The sequence below is a fragment of the Lycorma delicatula genome, chromosome 3 (assembly GCF_047948215.1).
Source record: "Lycorma delicatula isolate Av1 chromosome 3, ASM4794821v1, whole genome shotgun sequence".
Lineage (NCBI taxonomy): Eukaryota > Metazoa > Arthropoda > Insecta > Hemiptera > Fulgoridae > Lycorma > Lycorma delicatula.
In genome coordinates, this window is record NC_134457.1 from 195,286,020 (window position 1) to 195,298,413 (window position 12,394).

The window sequence follows — 12,394 nt, forward strand, 5'->3', positions numbered from 1 at the left end:
ATATAACAACTGTCTAGATTACCATGCATTACATCTTACTTAAGTCACTGTGAATATTCTGATACAACATGTATCAAAATGGAACGTGAATATAAATACAAAGTGGTGCTATACTATTTATTACAAAAATCTGGAAATAAAACTGATTGCAATTAATTTATTTTTTTGTGTAAATATGAAAATTTTGATAAATAACAAAAGGGAATCTTTTTGTTTATGAAATTTACATCTGTGAACTCTAAATTATTAGGTTACTATTTATTTATTAAGATTTTTTTTTTACAAGAACTAAACTGCATGTTAATTTTTCATATTTAACTTTATTACAAGTCTTTCCATAAATTTGCAGAATATTTTGTAAATATATGAAATTTTTACATCCCTCATTTAAAAAAAAACTAAACATGAGTTAAGATAAAACTATTAAAAAGATAACGAAGAGAAATAAAAAATACAACATTTTTAAAGAACCAAACTTTAAGACCTGCATCAAAACCTATTTAGGATAAAGAAAGACTGTCCTGTGACAGCAATACTGAGTTCTGTCTGAAAGTATGGACTTTTATACTATTAGTCTACTGCAAAACAGCAACAAAATTATTTATATGCAGATTTTTTTTATTATTATGATTATTATAAACTAGATGTGATCAATAAACAAAGAAATAAACACAAATGGTAAAGGGATAATGTAGCGGTAATAACAAATAAGCACGGCAGAGATTCAAAAAGTGAACAAAACACATTTTATTTTAATAACTACTCAGTCTAAAGGATACTCGGTAACACTAGAGTGAACAGTATCAGTACAATATCATCAAAGCTGACCATTATTACAAAATAATACAATACGGTAAGTGCTATTATCTCATTATTATTTTTATAATAATAAATATATAATCAGTATATTTACAATAATATTATTATTATCAAAATATTTATTTACCTGTACCATATTATCAATGCAACTTTAAATAACATAAATCAATAAAATCAACAGAACTCAATTCAACATTAATTATGGAAATTTAAAAAATACAATATATGCAAATATATTGCATATATAAAAATTACATTAGAAAAAATTATTTATTGCCAATATCAACATATTAATCTACTAATCGACTGTCATAATCCATCATTCTAGACAAAATTGCATCCACCCAATAACATACACAAAACATACCATATATTCCATAATAAAACCATCAAAATAATCAAACTATCACAACCTTAAAAAAAATAAAAGAAGATATTTATATATATATATATATATAGTTAAACGTGTATCTATGTGTTCACTCTTATGTGTTCCTTTAGTAACTAAACAAAATTTCTTTTTTATAAAACAAAAATTTAATAATCAAAACAAACAAAGTCATCACTTGGAATAACAAGAGAACTTAACACTTTTTTAAATTTTCATAACATGTATGATTGCTTTTTGTTCAAAAAAAAATACATATGTCTTGGATTTTTAATATTGTTTTTTTTTTGTTTCTTAATAACAAAATAAATATAAAGAAACTAATCAGAAAATTTCTACATCCTAAACTAATATAATAATCTTGTACTTTGAAGAAGTGAAAATAAATGACTGATGTATATTAAGAAAATAGATTAACATTAAAAAAATAAAACTTTTATCAAAATTTTTAATTATTTAAAACTTTTTTAAAACATAAAATCTGCGAACACAATTCTTAATAGAGGTATTAAAAGTTAAATATATGATTAACAACATATTTTATTTAAAACAGCTTTTCCTGGCACAAATATATTGCTATAAGGTTATAAGATTATACCTCTTTATAATTACATGTAAATAAATCAGAAGTAATGCTAAAGGGAAGAAATACAGCATATAGATTAGATATTAAGCGCTACTTGAAACAGATATACTAACACATGTTAAGTATTGTAAAAACTAAGAGAATAAAAGAGAGGCATAGATAATACACAAAGAAAAATAAAATCATTTTTATTCATATAAAAATAAAACTTCTGTAAACTACCAGAAAAATTATATTAAATTTTAGATAGTCAGTAAAATGAAAACTTTACTCAAATTAATCAAAAACGTGTATGTTGAATTCAATAAGACTTAAGATTGAATTACAAGACAACACTAGTTTGTTTAGAATGATGTGATAACTTACTGTAACAAGATTAATGGGCTTAATTCCAAAATAATAGTAACTGACCAAAGTATTAAAAAATATACTAATAAACAAAGTGAAAGACAAAAAAATTTAACAACCTTTAAAGAACAGTTTCAAAATATTTATGCAAAACCGTTTAAAACAATTTGATTTTTAAAGAGTCTAATGATTTTTATAAATGTACTAGATCACTACAAATAACTTCTACAACCTTTGTACTATTTAAGGAATGCTCTTGGACATACCAGAATTTTATGTTAGTAGCACATTATAAATAGAGAAAACTAATTACAATGAAGAGTTTTTCCGTTATTAGCAATAAATGTTAAAAGAAAAACTCCAGAATGGCAATACATAATTTTCAGTCATTTATTTTCAATTAATAATTTATTTATTTTGAAATAATTTAACGACTAGCAGTTATTTAACATGTTTAAGATGTTTAAGGAATATTAATATTCCTTAACAACTTTAGTAAATATTTTCACCAACAAAAAAAGACAAACACTTTGCTATTATTTAATAAAAGAAAAAAATAGTTAAAAGAAAATTGAAATTAATAACTGTCACTAAACTAATTTAAAAAAAAAAACACTTTTTCAAATGTTAATAACTAAACAAAGTTAATATAAAAGATTATATCAAATGTTCATCAATATACCATTAATAAATAAATATTTTCAAACTTATAATGAATATATATATTAAATATGCAGCAACATTTTAATTAATTTATTATTTTTAAATAAATCTTTACTGGAGTAGCAAATAGAAGAAAATTTGTTAAAATAGAAATAATTTCAAAAAATTCTGATTTGCACATTTTAGGGAAAAAATAATGACTCCATTTTAACACAAAGTCGATTTGGTTGGCTTTTTGTTATTAATGAATTAATACAAAGAAAAACAAACTTTACAGCAACAATTATCTTTAATTCCTATGGAGAACTTAATATTTTTCAAAAACAAAGCATTAAAAGTAAATATTTAAAAAATTTATATTAATAAAGAACCTAAAAAAATTAATCTTTCTCAGTACATTAATATAAACAAAAAACCTTTAGCAGTCTAAATAAGATGAAAACAAAACCAACTCAGAGTAGAGGAATACCAATGAAGCTCAATTAATTTTTTCAGCCAAAATCACTTATAAAAATAAGGACCTCCAATAAAATTGAACAGAGAAAATAAACACTACTTTAAAATTCTGATGGAGAAATATAATAGCTGACTATTAAAAGTTGTTTCAGAAGGATTTGTTTCTAGTTGTTATCCAGACCTCACAAAAGAATTACCTAATTTAAGAAATGGTTGATAACTCAAAAAATTATGTTTAATTTTATTATTTCTTTGCCTATTAATTATAATTTTATTATTTCTTTGTCTATTAATTATAATTAACAAGATTTTTTTTCACTGTAAATTTTTAGAATAAAGACCAAACTAACTTACAATTAAAAAGAATCTACTGGTTTTATTAATTCATTTTTTTTTTTTTTTGTTTTTATTAGATTATATTAGGTACAATGATTGTTAACTGTTGCAGTAGATCTAACATGTGCCATAGGTTATTCCTGAAAATGGAATGACTATTTTCAAGAACAAACATTATTATAACTGTAATTATTAAAACAAAATAAGTAAAAGGACCTAATTTACAATAGATGTATGACTTGCACTACACTTAGAAAAATAAAAAAAATATTTTAATGTAAATACAAATAAATTTAAATGAATATTTAAAAAAGCAATGGTTCAATTTTATCAGAATGTTAATTATATATACAATGTAAAAAATACCTTTTTTCTAAACCATTATAAAAAAGTTTACCAACTGAACCATAATAGTAAAAGGTATTTTTGGCAATTTTCATGATAATTTATTTCTCCAAAAATAATGAAATAAAAAACATAAAAATTTACTAACTACTTTGATAAAATATCTGGTAATAAATTACATATATTTAATACCGTATACAATTAGTTAATAATAGTATTATATATACATAATACTCTCTCTCTCTCTCTCTCTCTCTCTCTCTGTGTGTGTGTGTGTGTGTGTGTGTGTGTGTGTGTGTGCACGCGCGTGCATGTGTAAAAAAGTAATGAACAAGCAGTATTCCTACATAAAAAATTATTGCCGTTATTTTTCTTTAATTCTTTTAAAAAATCAGTTAAAAAACAATACAGTAAAAATTAACATTTTTTTTTAAATACAATATTAGGTTTTCCCCCTAATTATTGAAAAACATAAGATTTTACATATTATTCAATTTTTATTATAATATATACAAATTCTCCACTTAAGAAAACAAGGAACTAAAAAATCTCCATAAAAATACAGAATAGCTATAATAAATTTAATAAGAAGGATAGCACCAATAGAAAATTATATTTACAAAGCATTAAAAAGGAATAATAGTACTATTTATTTACCATGTGTATGGGTGCTGCACACATAAAATGTTCATGAATACAACATAGGCTATATTAGTAAGACAAAAATACAATCAACTAAGTAAATAACTGAACCTGCTTAACTTACCTGTTATAAAATTTTAATTTTAAAAAATTTGAATATTTAAAAAAAAAAATCTTTTACAATGATTACTATTTTAGAATTGTATAAACATAGCATTTACAAATAACTTGGTAAAAAATTAGTAAATATGTTTGTTTTAATCAATACTTCTTAAAAAGAATATTTATGTGCAAGTATATATGTTATAATGAACATCAGTAAACATAATTTTGATGTTGATGGTTTGTGATGTTTACCATAATTGATCGATACTGAAAATCTCAACTAAAATACCAATTTCAAACAGTTACTACCAAATCTAATGAGTCAATGCCCACACAACCAACCTAATAAGCAATAGTATAATTAATAAATTTCCTTTGGCTAACTTACAAAACAATGCAAAAGAGATATATTTTACATATTGATGATCAACAGATTCTTTAAAATCTCCGTAACAGAAATGGTGAAATTCTCAAAAAAATATTCCTACAAACTCAAGTCATGATTCATCAGGCAAGATATACACAAAACAACTTCATCATGCATATATGAAATCTGGCTAATAATGCTGAAGTTTATTTAAAAACAATTCCCTTTTAACTAATGTGAGAAGGATTAAGTTTATTTTTTATAACTCTATTTTATCTTCATAAAAAAATTTACAATTTAAAAACTCCATTTTTTAAAAAACTACATTAACGTAGGAAATGTATTATAACTTAAACATGTTATTAAAAAATACAAGTAAAATAATCTTATATCTTAATGACAAACATTTATTTACATAAAACTTGTTACTTATAATCCACACTCCCTACTCAGAGCTTCAGTCATCTATAACAGTTACAGTTGAAGTCAATTTTTTCTTTCTGATGTCAAAATGTTTACAGACATTCACAATAACATTACACAAACACATATCACACAATTATAATTTGTTAGTAAAAAAAAAATACATTAATTAAAATAAAAAAAGAAAAGGGAAGCGAATAGAATAGATAGTACTAAAATACCCATCCACTGAATAATAAATATATACAATTACCTCACACACACACACACACACACACACACACACACACACACACACACACACACACACACACACACACACACACACACACACACACACACACACACACACACACACACACACACACACACACACACACACACACACACACACACACATACTTTATATATATATATATACAAACCAAATTAATCACCAAAGTACTTCGGTGGATCAACTTGGTTTATATTTTTACATTAGTACAGAGGAACAGGAGTCTTGCAAAGATTGACTTTAGAAGAAGAAAAATATATATATGTATTAGTGTCTGTATGTGTGTTTGTTGAAAGAAGATTAAATATAAGGTAATACACATAAAAAGGAAACATTCTAGATAAATCTGAAGAAAAAACATACACCTTAAAAATTTAATTAATATATTTTGAGTTGACATGAAAGTGTACTTTCAAACACGTACAATATAAACTCATATATTAAACAAATTATATAAATAAAAAACTAATTATCAACATGTCAAGTATTTAATAATTAAAAGGTAATAAAAAAAAAGACCATTAAACAATAAATTAACAGCTTTGATGCCACTGTACTGTTTTGTCAGATCAGCTTGCAGCCATCATAATACTTTTTTTTTTAATTATTTAAAATTAACTTTTCTTTTTTTTGACTCATGAAAAACGTTTTGATACAAATATTCATATAGTAACTTATATAACACAATATTAATTAATTACAAAGTTCTTAATAATGATCACGCTTATTTAACACTTCTGAATCACTTTACTGTAAACCATTTATTATTAAAAACACGTCATAAAACAGAAAATGGGAAACAACTTCACTTTTTTGCTGCTGCAGCAAAACTTTAGAAAATAAAAACATACAGTCTCAAAAAGTGCAATTTTTTTTATATATGAGACACTATGACGAATGTATATAAAAAAAAGAAAGAAAAAATCGGAAATGGCACTGTCCCTGGATCAAATTAGTTTATTATTTTAAGTGTTTCACACAAAAGTTATTGCAAAAAACCAGTCACAATTAGAATTTTTTATTCTAGTATTAATAATCCTTTTTATTATAATCAATATTAATAGGCAGTTTTAACCACTATTTGAATTCACCATACAGTTAATGAAAAATAATAAATGACACTCACTACCGTTCATAAATATGCCAAATAACATCATATAGCACAAAATATGCCGCACACAGTTGTATTCATGGTTATCACTTTTTTAATATTTTTAGGGTTTTTTATATTTTTAAATTTTTTTTTATTTATTTTTTTATTTTTTATTTTCTGCTTTGGAAGAATTATTAACAGCAACATTCTATATATAAAACTGATAACAGAGAATGGATCATATAAGAAATAATGAATGACTATCTATTTTTGGGAAAAAAGTGTCTCAATGCAACTTTATACTAATTTAAAATAATAATAGAAAAATTAATGGAAAAATAAATGCATTAGACTGTTTAAAAAGACACAACATGGAGTGATACAAGATATCAAATTTTTATTAATAATTTAATTTTGTGCCTGAAATAAGAATTTTGAACAAGACTAAAACAAATCTGGGGGCACCACACTCATGCCAAATAACTAATAATTTCATGTAATGAAATGTATAATTACTATTATTACATTATTAACAAGCATTGTATATAAGAACAAAGGCAACTTGAGAAATACAATAAAAATTAATTTATGGAATATTATTACATACATAGATTAATTTATAATTATTCCACTATCGTAAATAATCAATTTTATTATTTTATAAGTATGCTCAATATCTGGGATAAGGAATTAATATTAATAACAACAATAACAACGTCCAAATAAAATATCTAAGAGAACCGTTAGAGCAAAATCTGAAATCACAGACCATATATTACTTGAATTTACATTACCTAAATACAGATATGCCAATAACGTTCCCTTTCGTTGCAAAACTGCAGCAGACAACTTAAAAAAAGGAAAATAATAATAAAGCAAAATGTTTATTTGAACACACAGCTTCAAAAAACCCTTTTCATATCCGAGATGTAATTTTTAAGACTGATAATAGAACAGCTCATGACACAGATGCAGTCATGCCGATAAGACTGCTCTGTGATGAAGATAACTTGAAATGAGGCTAGCGTTGAACGGAGTTACGCTGTATGAAACTGGGTCCACCTGGCCTCATCGGTGTACTTCCTCGGCCATGTGTAAATCCTCGTCCCGGAAGGAATCCTCCTCGATTACCACCACGTAGAGAAGGTGCACCACCGGGTCCCATTCGTGCTCCTGGCCGCACATCCCCACTCGAACCTATACGACCATCTGTTGATCCACGTGCCCTTGTTTTCTTTTCCTCAACATTTAACTTCGTCCCGTTTTCAGGTGGAAAGAAGAATGGCTGTAAAAATAAAAAAATCAGTATTATGAATTTACTTTAAAATTACATAACTTTGTAATTAAATCAATAAGCCATTCTATAACAAATGTTCAAAATCCCATTGGTATCCCTACCAATGCTCAAGCCCAAGCCCACACAAATTCCTCAGTAAGGGAGGTTTTTAAATATTCTAAACCAGCAGTTCTCAAACTGTGGTATACATGTTACTACTACTGGTGGTGGTACACGATGCTTCTGAAGGTGGTAAGGAGCCAAAAATAAACCTATAATATAAAATTATTAGTACAACAGATTTTATAATAATCAGTATTTATTATTTTTATTAATCCAGTAGATTAGCAGTTCTCAAACCTTTTTTTGATATACTTCAATACGAAGTATTTTAATATGCATTTCCTTTTTCCTAAATCTGAGGAAATTGTGTGTGCATAGCAACAATAAGAATATCAGCTATTCAGCTAGCAAGAACGAACGAACACATAAAGCCAATTGGTTCTAACATGCCCAGTGCTCATGTACAGACTTGGCTGTCCTATGCATGCACTGCGTCGCACATGAACAAAGATTCTTAATGCCCACTATAAAAAGGATTGCTGTACTTCCTCTAACAGCAAAGCTACTTAGTCGTGGTTATCCTACTGACAAGATACAGCAGTTGCTAGATACAGTTGCTTCCTGTGTTTTACATACACTATGATATTCTGATTTGAAAATATTGTTATCATGTTACTTTTTCATTTGATAAAATCAAAGTACTAGTGTTTACATATGTATCTAGAAAGGAACTTTTTTTTATATACATGCTTATTTAAATACTTTACTTGAATTTATTTGGTTTAGTTTAGTAGACATAAAATATAAATTAACTAGGATAAGTGGCGTAATAGAACAATGACACACAAAACATTTAGTTAAAAACCCTGCACCTACTTCAAAATCAGAACATCAGGAAGTCAAAATCTTTTTCTTACTGAAATACAAAAACTTGTAAGAAAATATGACCTTGAGTTAATTAATACTGGATTAACAGTGACGGATGTAAACAATGAAACATGACCTTAGCATATAAACTGGTTTGAAATTCTTTCAAATCAAAGCATGAAACCCTCATTACTGTAGCAGCATCATAATACTAAACATTCAACATTAGAAAACAAACCGAAGGGATTATTTTGTTCAAAACTGTCAGAGAAAAATTGCACAAGGAAAATTATTGTCATCTTTCACAAACAGTACTCAAAAAGCAGTTTAGGCATCATTCCTAAAGCAGCTGAGGTGTAGCCAAGTTGAAAAACATACACGATTAGTATAGAGCTGATATTACCTGCTGCAAAAGATGTTATGGTGACTTGTCTGCACAGCTAGATACAATACTGCTGTCAAATATTGCATTGCAGAATTGAAAGCATGGCATTAAATTTGTAAGAGAATTTAAATTGCAGTCAAAAATACTGATTTTTTTCACCATAGAACTTAATGTAAGAAACTAGTCAACTTACGGTTTAAGTATGATATGTATTTCAAAGTACATTAAAAAGGATAATTTATTTTGTGATAAGCTATCTCACAAACTTCTGCCAATGAAATATTAACAAAGCTGGGTGACTTTTTTGCGGAAAATGGACTGGATGCTTCTATTCTGTGGTGCTGGAGCTATAACAGGAAAATATGGAAGAGTTGCTACCAAAGTAAAATGGGATACAAAAAAGTATACCTCTCACTGCAGCATTCACAGATGTTTTAGGTGTAAGCAGATGCCTTAACTGCATGAACGACTGACAGATAGGTTGTGGATCACTACACTAGTCTAGTTATCAGATACTTTCAATCGCCTCAACAACTTAAATCTAAGTTTGCAAAGAAAAACAACAAATGAATTTTCTATAGAAAACAAAATAGACATTTATCAAAAATTTCAAATTATGAATAATGGGAATTTGAATGAAAGCCCGCAATCTTTTTGAAAAATGTTGTAACTACACAAAATTGAAATCTCGTCAATAATATAAAACACCATTTCCTAATGCTCAATGAAATTTATTAATAATATTTTTAAAAGATTATTCTGAATTTTGAGCATGTAAAAGCTTTTCATATTTTGGATTATCAATCCTGAACCCTAACAACAAAGCACGGCTCTTTAATTAGAACTACCTTACGATTTTTTTTTTGTCTTCAGTCATTTGACTGGTTTGATGCACCTCTCCAAGATTCCCTATCTAGTGCTAGTCGTTTCATTTCGGTATACCCCCTACATCCCTAACAATTTGTTTTTCCACCGAACCTCACTAATTCCTACTACATCTACATTTATCCTATCCATTTCCCTCTTTAAATTTTCTAACCTACCAACCTTTTTTAAACTTCTAACATTCCACGCTCCGACTCGTAGAATGTTATTTTTTAATTTTCTGGTGACCCCTTCCTTAGTAGTCCCCACCCGGAGATCCAAACAGGGGACTAGTTTACCTCCGGAATATTTTACCAAGGAAGGCGTCTCCATCATTGCTGTATGAAAATGCAGAGAGCTACATTTTCTTGGGAAAAAAAGCAGCTGTAGTTTTCCATTGCTTTCAGCTGCGCAGTACTCAAGAGGACTGAGTGATGTTGATATGGCCGTTTAAGTCGTCCTGACTTACGCCCTTAACAACTACTGAAAGAGCTGCTGCCTTCGTTCAGGAATCATTCCTTAGTCTGGCTCTCAACAGATACCTCTCCGATATGCTTGCACCTTCGGTCCAGCTACTCTGTTATCACTGAGCACTCAAGCCCCCTCACCAACACCAAGGTCTCATGATTCATAGAGGAGGTATCATACGATAAGTGGTTTGAAAATGAATATCCATTGCTGACTGGAAAGGAAATGTTATTTTTAATTCCATTTTCTACCATATCTTTTAAAACTGAATTTTTTGTTTTTTCATCCTTCTGTCTGAATTTTCAGTGTTCAATATTATTGTAATCAGTAATGTAAATAAATGTACATGTACATCACTTTTTAAAGTAAATAAATAATTTCAAAGAAAAATTTAATTTTTTATTTCTTCACCATTCTGAAATATAACTCTTATCGCTACCCTAATGACAAACTACACATTAACATTGATCTGCAATTCACGTGACTAGTACGTAAAATAATGTTTGTTTGAGAACTGTCATTCTAAACAATTCAGATTGGTGTGCTACATCCTTTTCTCGAAGTAAAACAACAAAATAAAATTATGAAAAGAATCAATATAAAAATATAATGAAAAAAAGAACAAACTACAGCAAAAATCCACACATAAAACCACACCTACACCTGCAGAAAACATCATACTGAAAAAATTGTTCATTATAAAACTCCATTTTGTGCAATGTGTACACTGGAAAATAACAATGCCACCTGTCTTTTCTTATTGAAAAACAAAATTAAAATATCTTATTAATCCACTACAACAGTCGTGCCTTCAAAATTAGTTAACGGATGAGTTTGCTTTTTGACACTGCACAATGTATATTGATGTTGTAAATGATAAAGTAAGTGTGATATAGTATGGTGTGAATTTAGAGCATATTCTGAAATTCTGTACAAAAAAACATCCCACCGGCTGGAATTAAGCTTGATCTGAGAATAAAAAAGAATATTAAACCACAGTACTAAGCAATAGTTGTAAGCGATTAAAATTAAGGAGCCACTAAGAAAACTATGCTTCCGTCAACAGATTTTGTCCCTGTACGAAGAAATCTTATATGATTAACTCATTGCGCACATTATTATGGTGTGCAATTTTTTTACACAATATTTCTGAATGCAGGCAGTTAACCATTCTACACACAATATGATAAAGTTTTCCTGTAAATAAATGATGCAGCTAATAGGGTACAATAGTTCACTATTTGTATTGATTTAACTATTATTCTCAATTCATATGGTCAAGGCCGCTGAAAAATAACACAGGCAAAATAATTAGAAACAAAGGAAAAATAGATCATTATTCCAAATTAATAAATAACATTATTCTAGTAAAATATATTATTAAATTAAGGATAATGATTAACTATAAAAACGTCATTATTACAAACATCATTAAATATAAACATTAAAAAAATTACAAGGTGTATCCAGAAAGTAAGTATAGTTTCCTTCGCAACTCTGAGCGTGCACCCACATTCTCTCATTCACTGGCTTTGATAGCCACTAATAGTGATGTAAGTATGTTTACAGTTGTAATTAAACATAATTTAAAATATTCAGAGTCATTTGAGAATCCTGTAGATTGTG

The 12,394-nt window shown here is 27.4% G+C and overlaps 1 protein-coding gene across 2 annotated transcripts in view; it reads right to left on the reverse strand.

Annotated features, from left to right (window-relative positions):
* Positions 1 to 723: 723 nt before the first annotated feature.
* The window catches only part of rin (ras GTPase-activating protein-binding protein 2), a 73,420-nt gene continuing 61,749 nt past the window's right edge, over positions 724 to 12,394 (reverse strand). For both annotated transcript variants that reach the window (XM_075361283.1, XM_075361284.1), the window contains one exon: positions 724 to 8,130. In XM_075361283.1, the coding sequence (XP_075217398.1) occupies positions 7,867 to 8,130 (264 nt within the window). In that variant the 3' untranslated portion in view covers positions 724 to 7,866. The remainder of the gene's footprint in view (positions 8,131 to 12,394) is intronic.